The sequence below is a fragment of the Muscardinus avellanarius genome, assembly GCF_963383645.1.
Source record: "Muscardinus avellanarius genome assembly, chromosome: 14".
In the NCBI taxonomy this organism is placed as follows: domain Eukaryota; kingdom Metazoa; phylum Chordata; class Mammalia; order Rodentia; family Gliridae; genus Muscardinus; species Muscardinus avellanarius.
This window is the reverse complement of record NC_137800.1, coordinates 6,891,534-6,918,093: the sequence shown is the minus strand read 5'-3', so window position 1 is coordinate 6,918,093 and position 26,560 is coordinate 6,891,534. Positions and strand designations below refer to the sequence as shown.

Genomic DNA, 26,560 nt, shown 5'->3' with positions numbered 1-26,560 from the left:
CTCTGCAGTGACTTCATGAAGGGGCCTGGCATCTAAGCACGTAGCCCGGAGCCACGAGACAAGAGTCAGCTCGCAGGTGGTAAGGCAGGACAGTGTTAAGGACCGTGGGTGGGACATGGATCTTAGGAATGTTTCTAGGCAAAAGAGGCTTCTTCCCGTTAGGGAGATGTCTGACAAAGCTCAATGGGGCGCTGTTCTGCACGAGGGTCTGGATTAGCCACTGTGGGCTACCTGTCACTGGCTGACTGCTGAGTTGTGAAAGGGTGACACAGTCATAGGGCCAGAGGGCAGAGCAGACTGCGGCCCGGCCTGGCTGCCCAGCGCCGCCTGCAGTACACAGCACCACCTCTGCATGCTGCTGTGGCCTGGAAGGCTTTCTCCTTCTCAGTGTTGATTTATACTTTTTGTTCTACCTCCACTGTCACCTGGAGAACTTGGGTGTAGGAATATTACCTACGTGTTGGTGAACGCAAACACCACAGTGTATAAATGAACCTGTCCAACTTCAGAGCCACCTGCTCCCTGAGTGCACTGATGCAATCAGAAGTCACCACAGGGTTTATACAATGCTAGTGATAATTGTTTTGTGGTTCTTTTACTGAAAGTGCTGTTGTGAGTAATTCGGGCTTCACTTGGTCATGGTTAGCTAAAACAATAGAATGGAGTTAATCTACATGATCTGACTGAGAGCTGAGTACAAATTCTTGATGCTACTCTAGCCTCAAGAAAAAAAAGGTACTCCTCTCCTTCCTTGCTTTCCCACAGCCTCAGATAGCACTGGGCCAGGGGCGCAGCTCTCAGGGCCAGGGCCAACAACTCCGCCCAGCTCTAGGTCAGCGTAAGATGGCTGCCCTGGCAGAGCCCTCGGCACAGCTGTGCTCCTCTCTGGACTTGACTGGCACAAGCCTGGCAAGACTAAGAGAAAGGCAGTTCATGAGCACACTGCTGCCAACAGTGGGATCCGAGCACACAAGCACTTCAGTAACTTCACCTAGTAACACCTGTGAACCATGCCTCCCCTTGCACAGGGATGGAAGGTGGGGTTAGGCAAAGTAATGAGATGGGGTCCATCAAGGGCTCGCCAACTCGAACCCAGAGCCGCCTGCTCTCCTCCTAAAGGGGAGATGGCGCTCCATGGAGGCTCACCAACTCAGGCTAGTTAACTCTTAGGATCCTTCCATCTATAACACTCCCATCTGTTCCACTATCTTTTTTTTTTTTTATGATGAAACTGACTTATGATAGAAATTGAGTCAATGTCTTGAACTATGTCCCACATTTTGGATTTTTGTCTGTTTCTTTATGAAGTCAATGTGTTTGTAGGTCTACCCCATATCTCTGTGACTGAAGACTACTTCTAGAGTCCACTTTCTGCAAAGAACACTTCATAGATTTATATCACATCCCATCAAGTGTACACCAGTCTAACTGTTCAGTTGTGCTCCTGATCTTTTTTTTTTTGGTGGTACTGGGGGTGGAACCCAGAGGCTTTCTACCTCCGGGCTATAATCCCAGACCTGTTTTATATTTTATTTGGAAACAGGGTCTCACCAAGTTGCTGAGAGCCTCACTAAGTAGCTGAGGCTGGCTCCGAACCTGTGCAATCCTCCTGTCTCAGCCTCCCAAGCGTGGGGATTACAAGCGTGCACCACCATGCCCGGCATGCTCCTGATCTTTTAGATAGCAGGTATTTTATTAGTATTAAAAATAGTTTTGGTGAAAATAAATTTAGTATGGAATTTTTACTAACTCAATATCAGAGATGATGTATATAGTGTTCAGTAGTAAATTGAAATTTATTTTTATAGGGTTTTTAAGTAAGGGGCAGGGGAATCAATATACTTATTCCCATGAGTATTAAAGAAGATCAATCTATTTAATTAGACCAACTAACTTAGTTACCTAGTTTACAGCTACTAGCAACACAGAGACTAGCACGATGCTTGCTATAAAAGGATAATAAGTACCAAAGTGAGACAGCACGCGCGATCAGCACACTGGCTCAACAGAGAGGCAGCAGGAGGAATGCGAGGTGAGGAGACTGTCCCTCGTACACGCTCTTGCCCTTGGGCTCACTGAGACTTCACCGAGCCTAGGAAGAGCCCAGCAGTGTGCTCAACACACACCTGCCACATAAAGGAGTGAATTGGGAGAGCATGGCTGATGCGTTCTGCTCGGCGGCTGCCTTCCTCCTCTTCCTGGCTCTATGTGGGAAGTGGGCTTGGGCTGCAGAGGACCCTCTCTGCAGCGTGGCGGCAGCGATGTGTGTGGCAGGCACAGAGCTGGCTGCCGAGGGTCCCGGGGAGACTGTACGACAGGTCAGCGGGCACTGGTATTCAGAAGTTACATGAGTATGAGCTGACCAAGGGTCTGAAACTCTACGCTTGTTCTACGTAGGGAACTACTGACACTGGAGAAAAACACGAGAAGAGATTTTGAGAACTTGGATGATAGCAGAAAGCCTTAAAAAAAAAAGTGGGAGCCGGGCGTGGTGGCGCACGCTTGTAATGCCCGCACTTGGGAGGCAGAGACAGGAGGATTGCGCAGGTTCGAAGTCAGCCGCGCGCGCTGGCTTAGGAGACCCTGTTTCCAAATAAAAATTAAAAAATAGGTCTGGGAGTGTAGCCCGGAGGTAGAAGGGCTTCCAGGAACCCCAGTACCACCAAAAAAAAAAAAAAAAAAAAAAAGTGGGGTTGGAGGCTACTAGGATTATCATGTCGGGTAATGAGGAGTGGGAAGAATTCATCCGTAGGGACAGAGAAGCAGGAGGAATGTCAGAGTGGTAGTCCAGCTAGATACAAGTCAGTAGAAAAGAAGCTGAAGAGCACACTAAAGTGCACTGCTTATCAACCCCACTGAATATGATAGCCCAAGACGGAAAAATGTGCCGAGGGCTTTGGCTTTGTTCCCTGTGACTCTGCGAGGGTTTAGTCCACTCGCGGAGTCCTCAGATGAAGCGACCCTGACGCTTTAATCTAGAACTCAGACTGGAGAAGGCAAGTGAGGAGGTCACAACTGCAGCAAGCAAGAGGCCCAAGACCAGAGGTGCTGCCGGCACAGGGCTCCTTCCTCATTCCACTGCGACATTGTAACCGCGGTCGCCACTCATCTTTCCCTGCAGTAGGTGAGCCTCCTCTCCTGGCGGAACACCTTGCATTTTTCCTGTGGGAGAGAAAACCGGCAGCCAGGAACAGGGCGGCATGTGACCTGCAACGGCCTCCCACAGCGTGCGCTTGGAGGAAGCACACCAGGACAGCCTGCTGGCGGCGGGAGTCACACCCAAAGGCTCCCAGGTCGCGTACATGGGAATGCGTTTCTGGGGGCTCGGAAGACTTGTGGCGGTCCTGTCCACACTGCTGTGAGACGAGTCAGGAATGGAGGATTTGCACGATACACTAGGCAGAGAAGATGCTCAGCTGCTGACCAGGGCTAACTCCCAGGAAAGGCCCCAGCAGCGCAGGACCAGCCTTGGCTGCAAAGTGGGGCTTTCTAGGGCTTGCTTAGATTTGCACTAAAAAGGCCAGAGAGGGTTGGGGGTACACGTGTATAGAGGAGAAATCTACAGGCAACTACGGATAATCTAAATTTTAGATTTTTTAGACCGATCCTGCTTAAATACACCTTATAAGGAAAGGTATCTGAGTAGTGAACAAAATAAGGTTTTGTTTGCAAATGGGAATAAAGCCAGAGCCAGAAACTAAAAATGGCATCCACCCTTCTCCTACTAAGTATTTTAAGATAAAACTGCTTATTACATTTTGGAAATAATGGGTAAGAAAAAGTGCTGTTAAGTGTCTTACTAAAATTTTCTTTTGAGACAGGCATGGTGGCTCATGCTTGTAATCCCAGGCTGAGAGAGGAGGGTCACAGGTTCACAGCCAGCCTCAGCTACTTAGTGAGGCCCTCCACAACTTGGTGAGATCCTGTCTCAAAATAAAAAAATAAAATAGGGCTGGGTGTAGCTTAGAGGTAGAATGCCCCTAAGTTCAATTCCTAATACTGCAAAACAAAACCTTTTCTTTTGATTTGAAAGGGTTTTCTTAAAGCATTTTTGACCTCTTTTCCTTTATATCTGCTTGGGCATTAGGCCCCATCTGTTTACAGAATAAGGAACAAGAGCCACTTTTTTCCCTTAAAATAAAACTTGGAAACACAAAACCTGGGAGGCTCTGCTGGCAGGACCTGAGCTGTGGCTAGAGGGCTGAGGAGGGTCCAGTGACAGGAGGGAGACAGGGTATAAGGGAAGTCCTCCCTACTTCCGACCCCAGAAGCGAGGCCAAGTCCCCAAGCCAGAGTACTATAGAGGACCCGCACCCAGTGACATAAAGATCTGCAAACTCAGACACATGGGAGTTCCCTAAAGAAAAGCCGATCCCTGGTGATCACAGCACAGCAAATCACCAGCTGAAAGGGCCACCTCTGCAAACAGGGCTCCCAGGCAACTTTTTCCGTTACATGAATTTTAAACTAGAGAAATCAGGGAAGGACAACCAGATGATATAGAGGGAATCACCCAACATGACAGAAAACACCCAAAACCAACAAAACAGAAGCACTCTGAGGGAAAAGACAGAGGCACAGTCTGTGAACGTCAACTTAACGTCGACTTCGTAGTGCAGCCAGAGACAAGGAGATATGCCGTTGTGGCCTTGAAACAAGACAGGTGCTCGTTAAAAATAAAATCAAGCAAATCTCACCCACGGCAGAACCGAAAAACTTATACACACACATATTAAAGATACTAAAGATACTTTATATACATACATACATACATACATACATACATACATATCTCACCCACGGCAGAACCGAAAAACTTATACACACACACATATTAAAGATACTAAAGATACTTTATATACATACATACATACATACATACATACAACTATAGGACACTATTTGGTTTAGCAGAGAACTCTATTTTCATAGTCATAAAATATAAGTGCCAAATAACAAATTGATACCTTAGTAGTTTGAGTGGTAAAATGGCCTGAATCCTAATCCACCAAAACAGAAGTCCAGATGTTAACAATTAAGACATCAAGAAATGTCAGTGTAAAATAGCATATTAGAACAGGAAGGTAAAGACCACATAATAAGTGAACTGAAGGTCCACGGGGAGCAGGCTTGGAGGTGAAGCAGTGTGTGTGTGAATGGAAGGTGCTGCTTCTCAGTAGGAGCTGCTGGCTGAGACTTAACATTTCTACACTGTGTTATTAAAACACAACCACAACATTTAAAGGGCCCTCTCATGTTGGGTCCTGTGTGAGGACCTCCTTAATCCTCACTACACCCTGGCAGGTGACAGTCTCGTTAAACACCTTTCCACTCCCCGCCCTGGGCCCCCAGTTACAGATGAGGAAATAAAGCACAGAGGCTAAGCACCTTGCCCAGCAGCTCACAGAGAGCAAGTACTGGAGCCAGGATTTACACGCTGGCAGTGTGAGCCAGAATCTGGAGATCTTTAAATCTTAAGGAAGCCAGGTAAAGGTGATTTCATCAATTATTTTGGGGAAGAATCATCTGATTTCCTCCTCTTGACACACCCAGACAGTCCAAAACAGTCAGTCTAACAGATAAGACCAAGAGGACTAAGTAGAAGGCATTCATTTTCTCACATCTAAAATCTTATGTTTTTCTATCAACAACACAAAAACACAGCCTAAACAGCAAGACCAGCAGAAAAGAAAAAGTTGGAAAAAAAACTGCAGCCACACAAACTGTAGTTAAAAAATGACTAAGTTTCCTTGATATATGAATTTGTTGGGAAACCATTTATCAACAGCCTGTTTCTCTGCAGCAGAGTCCCTCAAGCCGAGGGCCATGTCATTCCCCTTGACTGATTAATTAGCCAATCAGGGGACATTTTTCATTGTGAGGCATGATGGTTTATTTCAGCTAATGTTTGGTCTCTAATGGCGACATATTAAAGCCAACTCGGCTATTTTAGCCCTGTGGAGTGACCAAAAGGAAGGGGAAGAAGATAAATCAAAAGAGCTCCCTTCAGTTTCCCTTCAGTCCTTAACAAAACCCCCAAGGAGCGAATGGCTAGAGCAAAGATCCTCTACCGATAAGGAGAAGCAGATATGGGAGAGGTACAGATGCCTTCCAGCCAAGGGGTACCTTTCCTGCTTCTCAAGAGCAGTAATTTATCCTGCTGATTAACAGGCCACTGATAGAATAGGCACTGGGAAGTCAATATCCCGCTCTTCTTCCTTTTATCAAAAGCTGTGCTCAGTAGGAAATCTGCTCTGTAATGCTTCTGATTCGCTGGGATGGCCACACCTGGAATCTCAACTCAGTCCCGGTGTCCACACTGCTCACACACTAAGATCCCTCTGGGCACACTGGGCTGCCGGTCCCCACAGCTTCTCAGCTGTCCCAGCACCTCTGACAGACACCAAGGCACAGCGCACATGGTCAGATGCGAATGTCCACATACCCAGGAGACAGTACTTTTTGTACACTGCCTGGCACTTGCACAGGAGGGGACTAAGTAGCTGCACGCTGCTAAGCAATTCTACACTTCAGCATGTAAACCCACCTGGCTTTCTTCCCTCCAAATGAGCCAAAGATCACAAACTCTCAGTGTCAGAGGAGATCAAACATGTTTCACCTGTCCTGAAGATAAGTATGTTTACCACCTTCTTCATTGGTGATGTAATCTTGGGAACCTTCAGATAAGACATCACTGCATCCTTCTTCCCTACTGTCTCCAAGTCGGACGCTTTCACACTGAGTTACATGTAATGTCCCATGGATCTGAACTTGAGACCAGGATGTGGTTGCTCATGTGGCTTCTGATTTCAATGTCTTGTCTCTTCAGCCCCCATCCTCCAGGCCTCGCTCAGCTGTGCTCCCGCACTGATGAAACCATATTGCAACTCAAGTCAACTTGGCAAAACCTCGACTGAGAATCTACTCCATGCAGGCATGGCTCTCGATGCTAGAAAGTGACTGTCTCCTGGCCTCACAGGGTCCCCAAGTAACACTGAGTGCATCTGACAGTGATGACCACTGTGAATAAAAATAAGGCAAGGGAGAGGGGACCGGAACGGCAAGGGTTTTGTTGTTTGCCTTTCAATTACAAATAGGGTAATGGAGGAGGAAGGCTGATGGAGGTGACACTGGAGAAGTGTGGAGGTGACCGAGGGAGGCTGGTTCTGAGCACAGCCTCCCAGTGCACTTGAGGTAGGAGCAGCAGCAGCAGGAAGGCAGTGTGGCCAGGCACAGAGCGAGGGGCAGACCAAGAGGAGCAGTAACTGTGGGGTCAGGCCAGGCCAGCGAGACCTCAGACACTGTAAGGAAGTGGCTTCTACCCTGAGTGTGACAGGAATACTTGAGAGTGATTCGGGCCAAGTAGTGATATAATCTCAATCACATTTCCAAAAGATCACTCAAAGGGTTGTGGGGAAAATACACCACAGAAGAGATGCTAGCACACTCTAACAGAGACTTCATCCCATTACATTCGAGCTATTTATGCATCTACCTCCTCTAGCAGAGGACCATGAGGTCCCTGAAGGGACCCTAGTCCTGCTGCCTTTGTATCAGAGCAATAAATGGCACGTACTAGGACTCAAACAATTAGTAGGCAGCTATACTTTTATAACTTTTGAGGCTTTCTCTTCTTTACCATTATTGTCTAAGAACCAAATTATACTGCGTATGGAAGAAAACAGAAATGCTCACAACCAGTAAGGATCTTTCACATCGAACAGTGCACAACGCAGAGATTCATCTAGGCTTAAACTAAATACCCTTCATAAACAATTATACCTGTCTTAGTTTCTATACCTCAAAAGATGTGGTGTTGCTCGGATGGACTTCAGTGCAAGAAAAAAAGGGTGACAGTCACCCAGTGCCTTCCACATGAACTGCCATTAACCTTGTAGTCAGGGTTCAAGACCTACCCCCAAACTCAATTTTCAATAAATTGCTACCAAATTAAACCTTTCTGGGATTAAACAAGCCTTTACATAACTTCATAAAGTTTCACCTTAAAGAGGTAAAAAAACTTTGGCCAAATGTCCAGTTTAGGAAGATTATTTTAAATTCTTATTCTGTTATTAATGGTCAAACAAGGACAAGAATGACTGAAGTCATCACTGTTGGGAAAAATAAAATTTGAAACTCAGGTGTACCATTTGGCATATTTAATGGGCTTAGTTTAAATTTACTTCTATGTCAAAGGTTCTTCAATAGAAGATTATGTGAGCAGCAGCTATGCTAGGCCGCCTGCCCACCTCTGGGAAGCCGGGGCCCAGTCTGCAGTGGGGTGGGGCAGTGGCAGAGGCAGCAGACAAGGGAGGGCCACCTGGTAAACCTTTTACAAAACTCAACCTTGCTCACCAAGATGGTCATTAGCATGATCATTCAGAACATTTGAATGGAAACGTTCATTCAAACTGAAGGAAAAAAAGCCTTCAATTCAAAGATAGTTCTAGTAAAAATTAATTTAAAAGTATGAACAAAGAACTCTTCCCACAAGGTTCTGCTGGCACTGACTTCAACCAGAACAAAGAATGGTTCAAAATACCCCCACGAGTCCAACTAAACAGAAAAGAAAGGTCTGCCTGGAAGTAGTTTTTCAGAGGGATTAATCAGCAATAAATGGAAAAGGAGATTCGCCATAACAGGCAAGGAACACAGACTGCAAGAGAAGCCGTGCTTTTCAAAAGCAACAGCCACCAGAAGAATTCAAGAAAAGTCAGCAGGAGCTGAGGGCCCGGCAGAGTGCAGGAAACGCCCACAAGGGCTCCGCTTCAACCAGCTCAGAGGTGAGGAAGTCGACAGCTGTTCTGCCAGGAGCCTATGCCAGAGGCCCGCTGCTTCGAGAAACAAGGTGAGATTGCTGGTCACACAGTCCTGACCCTCACTCTGGTCAGGAGCATTTTCTCCAGTGATAAGGCTGGCCAGGAAACAAACTGGATAGAGGAAGGAAACTGGGAAGGTGGGGGAGGGAAAAATGAGAGAGGGAAAAAATAGGAGTATCAGGAAGTTCAACCAGATAGGAGCTAATGGAATGTGTTTCTCAGTGTCTCCAACTTGCAAACTGAGAACCCACACACACACATGTGAACTGCTGGCAGGCGTGGCTATAGGTACCTGCTGCCATCTTGAGACACAAGTAACTTTTCAATTCAATGTACTGGATCATTCTTTGGTCTCTGTAGAAAGTACAGACCGCTCTGATTTAGGGTCACTCCATTGTCTTCCAATTACTCTAACAGAAAGATGGCGGGGAAGGGAAGAGCTGGAAAAGCACAGCCAGCCGCTGGCTTTTCAAGTTTACTGGGTAACTGGCAGTTTGCAACGATCCTTCCCTAATAAGTTTTGAACAGCCAGACAGGTAGGAAGCAGGGCCTCCTGACAGCTTCTGTGGCTGGGGGAGCACCAAGCACCAACGCACAGCAGAGCTCCTCGTGTGCTTAATGCCTACAGCAAGAAAGAGCCAAACTTATTAGTCTCAAAAACAATGTGTGGAAGCCAATTTCTAGCAAAGTGGATTTAAACAACAACAAAATAGTATAAGCAAACATTTATTCAATAATTCTCTTTCAAGAATCTATTGCAGGAGGTAGATTGATGAATACTTCCCACTCTTGGAGAAGAGATATTTATTGATCAAAACATTTCAAAAGGAAAAGATATTTCAAATATCAACCCTGAAGCTATACAATCCATGATATTCAAGATATGTAACAAATTCAGTCTATTTTTTCAAAAAGAGAAGTATGAGCCTTTAATTCACTGAATCCCTACCAGATACCTCACCTGAAGGAAGGAAATGCCAGCGGCCCAGAAGCGGGACGCCAGTCATCACTCTGTGCGGTCACCGTCCAGAGTCCACACGTAAACACACAGGGGACCAATTTCTTCATGATGTATAAAGTCAGAAACAGGACAGAAAGTGACTTATGCATCACAAGCATATCCTAGACTTTCTGTGTTTAGCTGGAATTGTCGTTCTGACATAATTTTTTTACTTCAACATACTACATTCAAAATAATTAGATCAGATTCTTGCCTTGGCACACTTTGCTTCGCTACACAGTACAAAGCTCATTTACGTTTTAAGTGACTTGGAGGGGCATGGGTAAACACAGTCCTAGGCTTACGGCTTCATTTTGGACCAAGGATGCCTTTGAAAAGCCAAGGAGCGCTCTGGACGGTACACAGCCATATATACTTGCATGAGCACCCACACACAATCCTTGCACACCATTTAAAGGCAGTCTCAACCTCACCATAATGAGTATACCCTGAGATACTGCCCTCCTACGGTCAACACAGTCCAGATGACAAGCCAGTCACTTTGTATGTACGAAATTCTTTACAGTTTGGTATATGTCTGAAGTAAACAACTTGTTAGGCCTGGACATTAAAGACATCAAATGACCCGATTTCTACGAGGAGTTCTCTAGAAACCCAGAAGACAGACCCAGCATGGGCAGGTGCAGGGGTAGGCTGTGGACATCACAATCACCCTTAGCCCCTGGGCACTGACCACAACCAACCTGAGTGGACTCAGCTCCAAACTGTGAGAAAATGACTGACCTGTTTGTGATGTCGACTATTCTGCTGGCAGCAGTGGTGCCTGGGATTTGGGAAGGTGGTGGAGGCAGTACCTAAGATAAGGACAGCACGAGGAAGGTCCCTGTGGGGAAGAACAGTGCAGTATCCCACCTGAAAACAGTGGCTGCAGAATTCACAAAGGTGAAACCTGGCACACACCATACATGTAGACTGCACCAGTGCCAACTTCCTGGTTCCACATCCTACTATAATTACGTAAGATGTACCAACTAGGGGAAGAAGGGAAGGGAGCACAGGATCCTATCTTTGTAACTCTCTGTGATTCTGTAACCATTCCAAAATAAGAAGTCCCATTAATGACCATTAATCAAGGGTTGCAGATTTTTGGGGATATAGATATATTCAGATTCATCAACTCATTTAAGAGACCCTCATCAACTCATTTGAGAGACCCGCAAAGACAGAGGTAACCCAGCCCCTGTGCTCCAGAAACTCAGGCTAGCTCTTTCTACAGTAAGATTCCCACTCTAGCAGTGGGAATCACATAATGGGAACAGCTAATCATTTCCCCACAAGGTTGAGATAGAGTGCTAATTACTGTCTCTGGCAAAAACTTCAAAGAAAACTGCTAAATGCATACTTAAGTCAGTTAAATGTGGACTTTTTTAATTTTAATTTTTTTGTGGTACTAGGGATGAACCCAGGGGCATTCTACCTCTGAGCTAACCCCAGCCCTATTATTTATTTATTTTGAAACAGGGTCTCACTGAGCTGTAAAGGGCCTACTAAGTAGCTGAGGGTACCCTCAAACCATGATCCTCCTATCTTGGCTTCCCAAATGCCAGGATTACAAAGCATGCACCACCACGCCTGGCTAAATTTTTATTTTTTTTTAATGCAAGAATGTTCATTAACACTGGCAGTAGTGTAGTGGGGAAGAGCTCTGACTTAGAATCTGGAGGAACCACAATTAAATCTCACCTGTATGTATTGCTTTGGAGCTTGGAAACACGTGTCTCTGCGTCTCAGTTTCCTCACTGGTAAAAGAGGGCACTAATATCTACTTTAGAAGATTGTTATGAGGATTAAATAGGACAATATCCTAAGTGCCTAATACCGTGCTTGGCACAGAGATGGTGAATAAAGGTGTAATTCCTATGATGGTTATCAGGGGTTATAGAAATTAAAATCAATAGGTCTGGCCTACTACGGGATACAATGCTACCCAAGTTAGAGATGTAGTCCCTGAGCCTGGTGTGGTGGTGCATACTTGTAATCCCAGTACTTGGGAGGCTAAGACAGAAGTATCACCGGTTCACAACCAGCCTTGGGTACTTAGTGAGGGCTTGTTTCCAAATGAAGAATAAAAATTAGGGCTGGGGGTGTAGAATGCCCTTGGGTTCAATACCCAGTACCACACACACACACACACACACACACACAAATGTGTTCCCTGCCATGGTCCTGTGACTCTAGGAGGAAAGACAGAGCAATACTCCTTCCAACTGACAGCAGGAATGAACTTTCAAATAAACTTTAAGAGAATGCCATCAAAGGCCTCTCGTCCTTGGCTATAAGGGCTGTTGTAACTGATACTGTAGGGTGTCTCAGCAATGCTTTATTCAAGGAAGGTACCTCAATAAGAGGAAACTTAACATATAAAAACCTACATATATTCAAAAATGAATTTAGAAGTGACTCTGCTTTAGAGACTTTTAAATAGTTGTCTTAAAGTGACAAAATTCAACCAGATTCGGGTTTCTATCTCAAGGCGCAGGCTCCCAGGCCCCACCACAGCCCAGGCCGCCCATCAGCCGGCTCCCACGGCGACTTGGTGTGCTGGGTTTGGGAGCCCGGCCTCAGCAGCGCTGGAGCTAGACTGTCCATGGCACAGCTGTGTGTCAGGGTTCCCTGGCCTTCGCAGCCTCGCTCCTGCCAGGATCAACCAGGAGGCTTTCTCGGTTTTAAAATACAGACGCCTGGACCCGAGGCTTGAGCATAAGTGGTGTGGAGTGGAAGTCTGGCACTGGCACGGTTCAGAGCTCAGGACGAGAATGAGCGGCGCATGACCTGAAACACACGCAGGAGGAGCCGCCAGCCCCCAGCCCAAGATGCAGCTGCACCGAAACCCTACACAATACAGCACGAGACTGAGGGGCCTAGCTACACCAAGTAGGCCCAAAGAGATTCTTCTCTGGGCTGGTACTAGGAAAAGGTCAAACACAGGTGTCTTGTTTGATACCAGCAGAAAGTCCAGTGACACCAGACAGTGGGGAAACGTCAAGGCACCTGACCAGTGAGTCCTCAAACTCGAGCCTAAGGCTGACAGGAAACCTCCACTGTTCTTCAAGGGAAAGCTTTGTGCACTCACTATGTGAATGCCTTAAAAAGTCTACGGGGCTCACAAGCAGGCCTTCCTTCCCTGGCAGTTGAGCAGTAAGATTCCACAGAGTGCTGGAGAAGATGAGAGGCCAGGCGCCTGGCTCCTGCCTGGGGGCAGCAACAAGGATCTGGAAGAGCCAGCAGGGGATGGCGCTGGGAGCCCAAGGGACAAAGCCAGGTTCTTGGGACATGGACATTGCTAAGCAGTCAAAGGAGACACTCGAAAAAGAGGGTTGACACAAGGCCGATAGGAAGGAGAGTGCCTGACCCCACCACGTGACAACCACTGGGCGGAGTGGGGCCAGAGCCAGCCTGTAAGTTGGCCAGGCCCTTGCCAGCAGCCTCTTGTGAAGGAACATCCAGTGTGGCCCAGTGTCAGAACATCTCTGCCCTGAGGGCCCACTGCCTTCCACAGGACCCAGCACAGCCTGCCAGCCTTGGCAGGCTGGGAGAAGAGGGCAGGTCTTCCTGGGGCCTGCTTCCTCCTCCTCACTCCTCACTCTCTACAAGGTGTGGGGCAGGAATCCACTGCCCACCGGACAAGGAAGTCACCCAACAAAAGTCCTCATCAGCGGCACGTCCGGAGTCTCTAAGGATACCACTCAGCAACAAGTATCTACCACCCTGGAAAGAAGATTTCCGTCCAACTAGAAAAAAATGCCAGAGACCAATGAAACCAAGTCTTTTTTTGTTCTATAGTCATCGAGGGCCTTGGCGAGGAACCAACACAGGAATTCGCCGAGTCACAGCTGTACGATCATATGGCCCATGTCTTCTTAGATAATACCAATCAAAATTATTTTATCCATTATCTTCAGAAACTTATATTTCAAAAATTTCAATATTTTGACAACACATACAGGGCTGGCTCTCCTGTTTCGAAATGGTACAAAAATCCTGTGTATCCTACTCTGTATTAGGATTATGGGTCCACCACATTTAAGGGGTTAAGTCATCTCATTCTTACCGTCTTCCAGTTTCAAAATAAATAGTAATGTACAAAGGAGGGAATACCCATGAAAATCCCTCCCAGATGCAGCTGCTCTAGCCCCGTGTAAACGCTCTTAAGATGGAGCAAACGTGATCCAGAGGACACAAACGACAGTCTTCCTCCTCAAGCCACATTCCAATACAGCAACACAGTCTGGGCAAAACAGCAAACATCTCTGCACATGACTCCCCTCCACGGTGCCCACGGACCCCTTTTCCTCTGAATATGTAACAGATATTCTTCCCTGAGTTTAGTCCTCACACCAGAAAATAAAAAAATCAAAATCAAAATATAGAAAAAATCCTTTGTAAGATTCATTGTAAAACTTAGCTACCAACTACCATTATTAAGGTCACATTTAACTTTTGTAAGAAACCCTTCAATGTGGTTTTTGTTGTTATTGTGTGTGTAGGGGGGATAACTTTGTCTGGAAAGTACTCTAAGTAATAGACACAAATAATCCTATACACGCTTGACAAACAAACATCTGAAAACAACATCTCAAGTGGATGTCTGGATGCCTGCTTCATACCTCGGGAGTCTTCTTACTCTGCCTCTTCCCAAAAATGCAGTCGAGGTCTGTTTCGCTCCGAGACGACAGGTCCTTCCCTAGAAAATAACACAGTCTTCTCAGTAAGACCATCCGCTCCAAAGGGAGCACGAGTGTACCTTCTGCAACTCCTGAAAGGGAGGTGGGTAGTAGAAAGAAGTGCACAATTGTATGGCTACTGACGTTCTAGCCCCCACAGATTACAAACATTCAGTTAGGAAGATGAATCAATTCAGGAAACAAGCAGAAACAATCCAGAGCATCAGACTGCAAGGAGGACTAAGTCTTAAGGCTGGCCCCACTGCAGGTATGCTTTCAAGGTGCTATTTCTGGGTCACTTCAAAGAGATACAGCTACTTACTTATATTCTTAACTGTAGAGTTACATTATCTTTAAGTATAAAGGCTACATAATGAGAGCAGGAAATTAAATGGTTCTAGTAAAAACAGTGTACAAAAAAATTTATAATTCTTGTTTTTTTTTTTTTTGGTACTGGGGATTGAACCCAGGAGCATCCTATCTCCACGCTACACCTCCAGTCCTATGTTACTTTTTTATTTTGAAACAGGATCTCACTAAGTTGCTAAGGCTTAGCCCTATCTTAGCCCTCTCCCCAATACTGGGGATTAAAAGCATGCACCACCACACCTAACTCACACTTAATTTTAAACCCACAAACCCACTAACTCAAAATTCACTTCTTTGGAATTTTCATTTCTACCCAACAGTACTTTGTGAGCAGTCGGCCAAATCCATTCCCATTTGTCAACTGCACGGTAAGATAAGGCATTTTAAGCTGTAAATCCTCATGTACAGTCTGACAGCTCTGGGGAGGGAGGCCTCGGCCACATAGGAATCTCTTTATGTCGGAAGCCCAAGTCCCAGTGCCATGGACTAACTTGCCTTCCTGGTTTCCGACCTGGCAAAGCAACACCATGACCCAGAAGTTCTGGTTCACTGACTATTGCTGGGGCATTCAAATATATTGCTCAGCGACTCCATGACATGAGTAAAAACAAGACAGCCTTTGATCTAATGGGAAACCTGGTGCCAGAACCAGTTTCGGCAGCAGCACCAGGTTAAATGGTGCAGTCGGTGCGACCTTCTCCTGTCACAGAAAAGGCTTGCTTTTGCTCCACCCCCCCCCCCCGCCAGCTGAGCTAGAAACCAGTCCTCCTGCACTTGTTCCATTAAGCACAACTTCTACAAAAAGACCCCAAAGAAAGCCCACCTCAGAACAGAACGAAGCATATCACAGAGCAGCTCAGGAACTAAACCACAAAGCCGGGACGACAACTCGCCACGGTGCTGCGAGATGGACAAGCTTTCAGTAAGTGCCGAGACAGCAGCGTCCCCCTGTCTGCTGCAAAGCACATTCAGGGTGGCAGTTTCCACCTCAGCAAAGGGAGCGGCACTTAGTTCAAAATGTGCATTGGTCAGCTACCCCTAACCTTTCCCCACAACGGAAGAGATCCCCTAAGAGAAAAATGTAAATTTAGATCTCCTTCAAAGTAATTCAACTAAAAAAAAAAAAGCTGGAGGGATCAAGGAAGGAAAAGTACAGGGGAGGTCACAATTCTAAAGCAGGATGTCAAAATACAAACACATAGAAATGACATCTAAAACTCAAGGGAAACTGTCGCGGGGTAGAGAGAGTCTGCTACACCAATGAAGATGCGATGTTCTTAAAGTTTGGGTGATGCTTCTTGTATCAGAAATTCTACTCTCTAGCAAAGTTCACTTAAAGAAATGCAGAAGCCAGGACTGTTAACATGCCTTGCTCTGCATTTAATCTGGAAAACAAGAACACAGAGAAGAAATGAGTGTCAGAGACCACTGGAAAGTCGTGTAAAGGTGAGTAATGATGGAGATGGAAGTGATTTGAGATCATTATTAGTTAATGGTCCTGCCTGGATAGTTTGTAAACACATTATGGCTACTTTTGAATAAAATATAAGTTAAAAATAAAATTGAAAGTTTATCAGCCTCAGTTCTGAACCACAGTGAAACCACAGCAAATACAGTTGATATAAAATAAACTTAGATACCGGAGAAAATGGCAGTTAAAAACACTGACTAGAATAAGAAATATTATCTACCTGGGTTTGATTCATCTATCTGTTAGTCTTCTGGCCACACATTTTAAGAGAAGAAAGGGTTCCAGGAGCCAGACTAATATAACAAAGTCTATGCAAGATCCAGAGACAATTACAGCAGAGTACTGCATTTAGGATCGCCTCAGCTATGTTTCTAATAACCATGGCTAGTAGGCTTTCCAAACAGCCAGAGAAGAAAAGGAACGAAGAAGCAATGTTCCGGTCAGACCTATGGGCCACAGCAAGCGAGGAGTGCGAGGGCCTGGGCCACTTAGGAGCAAAGGAAGTAACTCAGTAAGATTTAACGAACTGTATTCTGAGGCTTTAAAAAGGTCCAAAAAGTAGTTTGTTCAGAATGAAAAGGGCAAAAAAATGTAGGTTTTAGAAGTATATTTGCTAAGTAAAAAACACTTGAAATGTGTGTAGGTGGCTTTAATTGATTAAAAACTCATGCATTTTTAATCAAAAAGAGTAACAGATTAATATTATACCTTGTGGGTTTTTTGTTTGTTTCTGTTTGCGTGTGTGTGTGGTACTAGGGATTGAATGTGGGGTCATTCTACCTCCGAGCTACACCCCTAGCCCTATATTTTATTTTTATTTTGAAACAGGGCCTCGCTAGGTTGAGACTCTCATTACTTGCTGAAGCTGTTCTCAAACTTAGGACCCTCCTGTCTCAGCCTCCTAAGTACTGGGGTTACAGGTGTGCACTTCTTTCTAATGCAACACATGGGACCGATAGTAAGCCTAGGGCAGAAGATAAAGGCAACTTCACAAAAAGGGAAGAATGTTGGAAAACCAGGAAGCATGGAAGAATCAGTGTGGGGTGGAATGACTGAGACTTGAATGGCCAAAAGAAGAGAATGTGCATCTTTAAAAAGCCCAAACGGTGCCAAGTATATAAATACCTAAGGAGCTGGAAGAAAGCCAGCCCTCACTGTGGGTCCGACTACGGGAGGAGTTAGCTATGCTGTGCACCTGCCAGCCACCTGGAACACGTGCCATACAGTAAGAAGTGTAAAACATCACGGGAATGTAGGGGCTCCAGGAACTGCAGTGATGACACTGCACTGAGAGGGAAATCGATGTTCTCCCAATAACACCTCACTGTACAGACTAAAAACCTTCAAAATGGTTTTGCATAAATTGATACTTTTCCCCTCTGCAGGTGTGCCCTCACCAAACCTTTCTCTAAAGAAACCACACTGGAGTTAGGTTTTAAATGAATATGAATGAAAGTAATGTAAAATTATATACTACACATCAAGTCGAAATTGCAAATTTGGAGCTAGAAAAAGAATAATGTGTCGAAACTAAAATGATGTGCTGGCGTTTAGGCAGCAGCACACTTTACGATACCACTCGCTATGGTGAAATCTTTACTTTCACTCTTCAGCATGCTCTATTAAATACCTAGAGTCCCAGTACTTGGGAGAATGAAATGGGAGGATTGCAAGGTAGAGGCCAGCTTGCACAAAACAGAGATACTCCATATTAAAAACAAACACAAAAAAGGAACGCTCCATTCCTATGTGTTATTTTCCTGAACACTGAAGGAGTCACAATGTGAATCCTCCTCATCAACTAAGTGAATTCATAATGTTCACGAGCACACCCAGGGCTAAAATCCCTAGTAATCACCAGGCTAAAGATGCACAAGTTCCACAAAAGGGGCCACTGCTCAGAAATCAGAAAACAGAACCCTCTGTAAAGCTCCACGGGCTCAGCAATGTTTCCTCATACTATAAAAGAGAAAAGTGAGTGAGGAAGAAGGAAAAGGGTCCTGCGAAGGTCTGGAGAGTAAGGACAGCTTCCTGAGGGAGGCCAAGAGTGTGTCCTTCACACCGCGACAACACTGGCGCTAAAGAAAATGCTCCTTCTAGGATATTAAAGCAACTTCTAGGTGAGCTTTCACTGTGGATGGAAAAGATGGAAGGAAAATAATTGTTTTCTTGACTGCCTGGATTTTTTATTCCTTCTCTCATCTGTTCTTATTCCCAGTGTGATCTCCTCCATCTCTCAACTCAATCTCCTTTTCTTCTTCTTCTGACAACTATCGCGAACTCCCTTCTCTGCATATCAACGCTGCCCTTTTCCCCAGGTGAGGCTAATGAATATGCGAGCCTCCTTTAGAGAAGGCAAAACACATCAAGTGGTTTGACTGACCTGTGAGGGAGTGGCTCAACTAGACAGAAGGTGACCCTCCCAGCACCCGGCAGGTCAAGGTTAGAAGTCCATCCCAGCTTAGCAACTGCTTCAGAGGGAACCAGGCATGCCATCAGGCACTGAAGGACAATTAGAAACTCTACTTGCAGAGTAAAAGTTTAAAAGGTGGCTATGCCATTCAGAAGTTGCAGCTTGTTGGTTTTTTTTTTTTTTGTGGTACTGGGGGTGGAACCCAGGGGCACTATACTGCCGAGCTACACCTCCAGCCCTATTTTTTAGTCCTTTTTATTATTTTTTAAACAGGGTCTGAGTTGCCAAGGGCCTCGCTAAGTAGCTGAGGCTGTCCACGAACTGCGATGCTCTGGTCTCCTCCTCCCAAATGTTGGGATTACAAGCAGGCACCACCACGCCCAGCTGCAGGTTGTTTTTAACTTTGTGTGTGCTGAACAGACTCTTCTACTATATCTCTAATTTCTTTCTATAGAACCTAATGGAAAAAGTAAGGCTACCATTAGGTATTGGGAATAAAAGACCATTACCGTCTCCTTGAAAGGACTGAGTGGCCGCCAAAGTCTGTTTTCTGTTCTGCAGCAGGTTGAGGGTGCAGAGAAAGCCTGGTTAGAAGCCACACAAGGCTAACAACAAAGAAAGTTCTTGCCGGGGAGGAAGGAGCAGGGATGACATGGAAGAGCCCCTCCACGTACCTGTCAGAGGTGAAGCACTAGTCTCCCTGTACACAGCACTTGAATCCCTTCTGCTTTGCTTGCTGTGGCCTCACACCTAAACCAGACCCACTTCTACCTTTTGAGGCCCTGGCTCCGAATGAGAAGCACTATCAGCCGTTTTGCGGGGCGGGACTCCACCTCCTGCTGCTGTCAGGTGGGTTCTGGGAGTGAAGGCCTCCCCACTTGTGGCACAATGATCAAAGCAGAGATGTTTCTCCTGGACATCGAGATAGAAACACATCCACTCTCCCAAGAGCAATCCAGCGGTGCCTACGTATCATGGCACAATCACCATACTCAGTTTACTTTATTATGTAGTAACTAGGCTGTGGGCTGTCTTATGGGAAAACATCTCAAGAGTTGTTGTTGAAGTTAAGTGATTTCTCACCAGTACAAGACCACCACCTAGTGGTTAGAGAGGACAACTGCAATCACAAAGAACAGACACAAATCCTACATCCTAAGAAAGTAGGAGGGGGAGGGGTGGGGCAGGGGTCAAGCAAGACAGGATTTACTGCCCAGCTGACAAGTGTCTCAACACTCCATGCGATGGAGACACTGTGAGAACAATTACAAGGGCAATGTGGGAGTGAGGATGATCACGGTGGAGACCTCATGCAGAGCACCACTGTCTACGTGGGCACATCAGGGGCTGGTCAACAACCACTCGGCTCTGAAGAACACAAAGTAGCTAAAAAGCGCTGAGCAATAACCTGAATTTGACCTGGCCACCTAACATCCTTCTCTTCTACACAGCACACTGACGTCCATGTTCAGCTTGGCCACAGGACCTGTCCGCAGCTGAAATCCCACGTGGACCCCCGTGGCTTGCTGAACCCAGGTCTGCATTTAACAACATCCCCGAGCAACTCCAAGCAATCCACGAGTCGGCACTGCTGCGGGTCCTGCCAGGGGCCGTCCGGGTGTCCCCGTTTAGACAGAGTGAAAAGTCTCTGTTGGCAAGAGCTGAAAACACTTCCAAACTCAGTCATGAAAATAAGAACTTCAACAACAACAAGATACGCAGGCTTACCTTTTGTGAATTTCTTATAATGAACTCGGTTTTTAGAGATTTTGGACTTTTCCTCAAGGCTAAATGATTTCTTTTCCTTGTTGTCTGAGGAGTCTTAAAAAAAAAGAAAAACATTACATTAAAATCTATATAATTTATTTTCACTTATTATTTTGTTCCCAATGGTTTAAATAAGATCTTTAGGAGCTCCACCAGAATTATTTTTTTAGCTGTCTGGTATGGACCAGGCAAGGATACCTTCCAGAAATTTACAAAATCCTTAGGAAGAGAAATGAAAACTTGTTTTCTCACAAAGATCTAGACATAAGTACTCATATTAACCTCATTCATAATAGTGAGGTACTGGCGATAACTCAAAAGCCCCTCACTGGGTGAATGAAGGCTGAGGCGGTGCTGGCACATCCTCACGCTGGACTGCTAGTCTACAGCACGAAGCGAAGACTGAATTATCAATGCATGCAACCGCCCAATGGACCTCGGGCATCTGCACAGTGAAAAAGAACACTCTAGAAAGGATACACACAACATAATTCCATTTATATAACTCTCTCAAAACGGCAAAAGTACAGAGATGGGAAGAGATTGGTGGTTTCCAGGGGATGAAGGTGAGTGTTAGGAGTTGAAGGGAGGGTGAATACAAGGAACCTCCAGGAGGCAGCTCTTATGTGATGGTCAATTAATTCTTTCTTGATTGTGGTAGTGGGTACAAGAATCTAGACTTGTGATAAAATTGCACGCTCAAATGTATGAAGGCTAAAAAATTGAGAAAAGCGAGTAAGTCTGTGGTCTAGTTCTAGTAACACCAAGTGTCTGTTTCCTGGTTGTGATCTGCCACAGCAATATAAGTCACCAACCTGGGAGACGCTGGGTGAAGGTTTTTCAGGATTCCTTGTGCTATTCTCTACTTAGTCATTAATAGTCCACAATTATTTCATAGCAAGAAGTTACCTTAAAAAGTGATTAAAATCCAGACAGGCTAAATGGTCAAGAAGGAGGTCAGAGACAAGGAGCAGGGGAGGGGGGCGCAACCCACTGCTCCCCCCACCTGGTCTGCCCGAGGACCACCCACAAAGGCAAAAGGTCGCGGGTGACTTAGTCTCAGGACGTGCTCCTGTGGCCACCCTCTGATGGGGGGGTGGCGGTGAGCCCGAGCCTGTCTGGGGCCAGCCAGCTGGAGGCTGACCAGCGCCTGCCCGCCCCGCCTCCACCTATCTGCTCGTCACGTTCCCAAAGAAGGGGGCCTCAGAGACAAGCATCAAAGGTAGAAGAGACAGAATTTTCCTGTAGTTTTAAGGACATTTAGATATGAGGTAGAGAACGAGGACGGGAGCCGTCACTGACCACAGAGCAGCGGCACGTGGTGCTGGACTCCTCCCAGGCAGAGTGTGACTACAGGCTGGACAGTGTGAAGACGCTGCTCCAAGTCTCCAGACCATGTCAGCATGGGTCTGTGAGGACAACAAGCCGAACACTGTCCTCTGCAGCTACAGCCCAGCACACTGGGGTTCTGTCCCCAGATGTCCCACTGGAAACTTTCTCCTCAAAGCTAATGTTCCGAATATAAATCATCTCGAAGCTGCCAGCCCAAAGTAGCCACGATAACCGAAGGCTTCTGATTCAAGGCTGGACTCAGAGCTTTCTAGGCATTCGTGACTCTCACAGCTGCATGATTACTGACGTGACCAGAGGACACTGAGCGTGGTCCGGGGGGGGGGGGGGCTATGCGGGATGGCAGCAGGCAGACGCCATCAGAGCGCATGTCCTGAACCTCCACGATGCCCCACAGAGCTGCTCTCCCCGAGAAGGGAGAGTCACTGGGTGCTGCTCTCCTTCTGAGTCCAGACTCCTGTGGAGCAGAGCTGAGTCTGCAAGGGGCTCAGGAGCCATGCCCTCCCTGTGTGTCCACAACCACCCGAGTGTGAGAGGACAAGCCACCGGGCTGTCGCTTCCCAGGTGCCCTCCTCCCACTTTATAGAGAAAGCAGTTTTCCTCTCATGGGCCATCAAGGAGGCACAAGCCAAAATACCAGTGTCCAGGCCTGGTGTCTGTGATCAAAGCAGCTGAGCCAACCGCCCAAACCATCACCACTGACCTATCTCATCAGAGATGCACTGCTGGCAAGACTACTGTTTCAACTAATAATTTTTATTTGCTGGTTTCACTAACTGGAGCCTACTAATTATGACAACGTAATTCAAAACAAAATTATTTTACAAGTGCTGGGGTCAGTAGAAATCAACCCAAAATTTACATACATTTTGTGTGTGTGTGGCAAAAAAGTATGATAGGGTGATTGAATAAAATTTAAGCATTAAAATATATTAATATTCAGGCAGGCATAGTGGTACACACTTTAAATCTAGTTAGGAGGCTGAGACAGGAGGATCACAGGTTGAAGGACAGCCTCAGTAATATAGCAAGACTCTCAGCAATCTAGTAAGACCCTGACTCAAAACAAAAAATAAATAGGGCTGGGGGTGTAGCTCTAAGACAGAATACCCCTTGGTTCAACCCCCAGTATAAAAAATATAAAAAAATACAACTTCCGGGAAGATGGCGACCGAGAAAAGCGGGGCTTAAGAGCACTGCTAACAACCAATCTCCATTACCACAAAATCAGCGCCTTTCATAGCCAGAAAACACCATCACCAGAGAAACAAAAAATCACCAGGCTCCAGAGAGAAAGCGGACTGAGAACAGAGCTCAGAGCCACAGAGGAGATACACCGGCCTCATGCCCGAGGACACAGCAGCAGCGCCATACTGCCGGCGGCAGCGGCGAATTCACCGGACGGTTACAGCAAGCCGAGGTGAGCCGCTGCGGAACAGCCAGGCGGGATCTTTTGGCGCAGGGAGCATCTAAAGCTCCCAGTGGCTGAGCTCAGCACACGCTGCAGGGACTTAGAGTGGAACTCAAAACCAGAGAAGAAAAAATACGCCAGCCTCATGGCCGAGGGCATGACAGCGGCGCCATATTGCCACCGGCGGCAGCAGCAGTGAATTCACCGAGTCCAGTACAGCTACATCTGCGTACTCAAGAACAGTGAGTCAAATTGCGGGCCACAGAGGAGAAATCCCAGTACTGTACTCCCTGGGACTTGACCCAGTGGGGGAGTGGCGGTGGCAGAGATATCACACCATAGGAGAACGTGCAACCTGGCACCCCCCATAGTCTAAAGCAGCCTCTATCGACTCCCTGGGTCAGAGACTCTGTGATACAACCCAGTAAAGGAGTAGTGGGGTCAGAGATACTACAGACTCAAGATCCAGAGCACCTTAAGCGAAGTCATAGTGACCCAAGGGAAGAACCCAGAGAAGGCACAAACTTCCGAAATCATGGGTAAGAGGAATAACACTGGAGCAATGAATGCCCACAACCTCACAACATCAGAACCCGATAAAACAGAAAATCAGAGATTTCTAGAAGATCAAATCAGGAAAATAACTGTAGAAATAATAGAGGTGCTTCGAAAAGAATTCAGAGAGAGCCAAAAAGAGATAAAGGATGCAATTAATGAAGTAAAGGCCTCAATTCAAAGCATGAACAACCGATTAGACCACATGGAGAACAGAATCTTGCTCTTAGAAGATGATCATTCCAAAAATGAACGCATAGTTTCTAATCTAGAAAAAAATATCCAACAGCAGGAATCTGACATTGAAGAAATATGGGCCCATTTTAAGAGAGCTAACCTAAGAATAATTGGAATAGAGGAGGGAAAAGAAAGTGAAACCAAAGGGATCGACAATCTCTTCAAGGAAGTAATAGCAGAAAATTTTCCAAACATAGAGCAAGAGGTTGACACACAGGTCCAGGAAACTTATAGAACTCCCTTTAGACAGGATCGGAGAAGAGGATCCCCACGCCACATAATTGTCAAAATGACCAATGTGGAAGCCAAGCAGAGAATCTTAAAGGCAACAAAAACAAAGGGCCAAGTGACATTCAGAGGCAAACCAATTAGAATCACTCCAGACTTCCCAAACCAAGTCATGAGGGCCAGAAGGGCTTGGAGTAACATATTCCAAACTCTGAAAGAAAACAACTTCCAGCCAAAAATTTCCTACCCAGCAAAACTTTCTATCAAATTAGATGGGGAAATAAGAAGCTTCCATGACAAACAGAAACTGAAGGAATTTATGTCTTCAAAACCAGCACTAGAGAAAATACTCAAAGAGATTAACTACAAAGAAGAAATAGGTAACACACACCAGAACCAGAGAAACAAGATTTTCCATCCAACAGACAACTAAGATTGGTTATCTGTGGAGATTCATTATTTATGTTAGTCTCTTACTTATCTCTAAATTGTATTGTTTGCCTTTATTGTTGTTAATTTTTAGGATGTCTAGTTGGAATATTAATATACCTTCAGATATAGCATTTGGAAATATTTTATCCCATTCTATTAGTAACTTTTAACTCTGTTTACATTGTCTTTGGATATACAATTTTTTTTATTTTTTAGGGAGTTTGTATACGCTTCTGTTGCCTGTGCCATTGAAATCATATCCAAGAAATCACTGCCAATTTCAATGTTGTGAGGTTTTATGACCCAGATTTTCTTCTAAAAGTTTATAGTATTAAGATTTATATTTAGGTCTTTTATCTGAGTTAATATTTGTATATGGGATTAGGTAAGGGTCCAATTTTATTCTTTTCCATGTAAGTATTATTTTTCAACAATATTTAGTTAAAACATTATTTTTTCCACCACCAAATGTTCGTGGAAACCTTGTCAAAAATAACTTGACAATATAGGGAAGAATTTAGCTCTAGGCTTTTATTTAACTCCAATGGTTTATATATCTGCCTTTAGAACAGTACTACACTGTTTCAATTATTGTAGCTTTATATGGTTTGAAATCAGAAAATATATATCTTCTAGCTTTGTTCTTTTTCAAGATCGTTTTGGGTATCTAGAGTCCATATTCCGTATTAGGATAGATTTTTTTCTGAAAAATAAATATATAAATATATGATAGTTTCACCTAAAAAAATAGAAAAAAATATTGTCTGGTAAGAAAGAAAGCAAAAAGAAATATTGAAATGTTATCATTAAGTCATCAAAAGCTTGGTATCAGACAAATGAAACTGTTATGTGAAATTATCACTGTTAATTTTGGATAAATTGCTATAATACTAGATGTCAACCACTAAGCCAAGCATGGGAAGGAGGGATGGGGAGAGAATGGGGTGGGGATCGGGTAAGGGCTAACTGGGCGATGTGTGCATGTATGTCTACAAAAGTTTTTTTTTTTTAATCCCATTATGATGTATGAATACAGTGCACCAATGAGAAAAAAAAAAAAAAAAAAGAGAAGGCTACGTACTGAGCCTCTACCAGCTGCTATTTATGCTTCCATTTGGACCAAGGTTTCTTGCTTGTATTTTAAAAAATATCCTTTCAGTCATATCTAAGCAATCCTTAAAGATGACTTTACTATTTTGACATGCAAACCAAATGGATTTATCTTGCTATTCTCAAACTCTGAATGGGGAAAAAAAGTGTTTGCTGACGGCTAAAGGTTCATTCAATGAAAGAAGCATTAAAATGTAAAAAGAACTGAGTATCTAGAACAGCTACAATCAACTGTCAGGTACATGATGCTTAGTGTAAAGAGTTGAAAAATATCTACCCTGAGAGATCAAGTTTCCAGTGAACATGGTGGACAACAAATGCTAATGTCCCTCTACCCGCTGTTTCCTACCTGCTGTCTCCGGCCCGTGGCAAGTGTTCAGTGCAGCCAGAAGCTGGTTAAAATCATCTTGATGAGCAATCCAATTGTCCTGAGAAAGCCAAAAAGTGAAAGAGAAGCAAGCCTGTAGTTTATCTACCCTGAGTTAAGATGCATGCTAGAATAGAGGGAATCTGGTGGCTACTATGAAAGTTTAAGTTTTATCAAAATATTTGATAAATTCAAATGGATTAAACAATAATACAAATTTAAAATGTTATTTATCCAAATCAATATTAAAAAGGGGCTTCAAGAAACTCAAGCTCTGACTTCAAATATCAAGTTACAGTCAAATAGTCAACAGGCAATGTGTGTGCATGAAATGACTACTTTTTCT

General features: G+C 45.0%; 1 protein-coding gene across 1 annotated transcript in view; it reads right to left on the bottom strand.

The window, feature by feature from the left end:
- Nucleotides 1-26,560, bottom strand: part of PINX1 (PIN2 (TERF1) interacting telomerase inhibitor 1) — a gene marked incomplete at both ends in the record, with an annotated part of 61,219 nt that overhangs the window by 26,753 nt on the left and 7,906 nt on the right. The window contains 3 exons of the mRNA XM_080710190.1: nucleotides 14,448-14,524; nucleotides 20,486-20,578; nucleotides 26,197-26,275. Coding sequence (XP_080566316.1) covers nucleotides 14,448-14,524; nucleotides 20,486-20,578; nucleotides 26,197-26,275 — 249 coding nt within the window. The remainder of the gene's footprint in view (nucleotides 1-14,447; nucleotides 14,525-20,485; nucleotides 20,579-26,196; nucleotides 26,276-26,560) is intronic.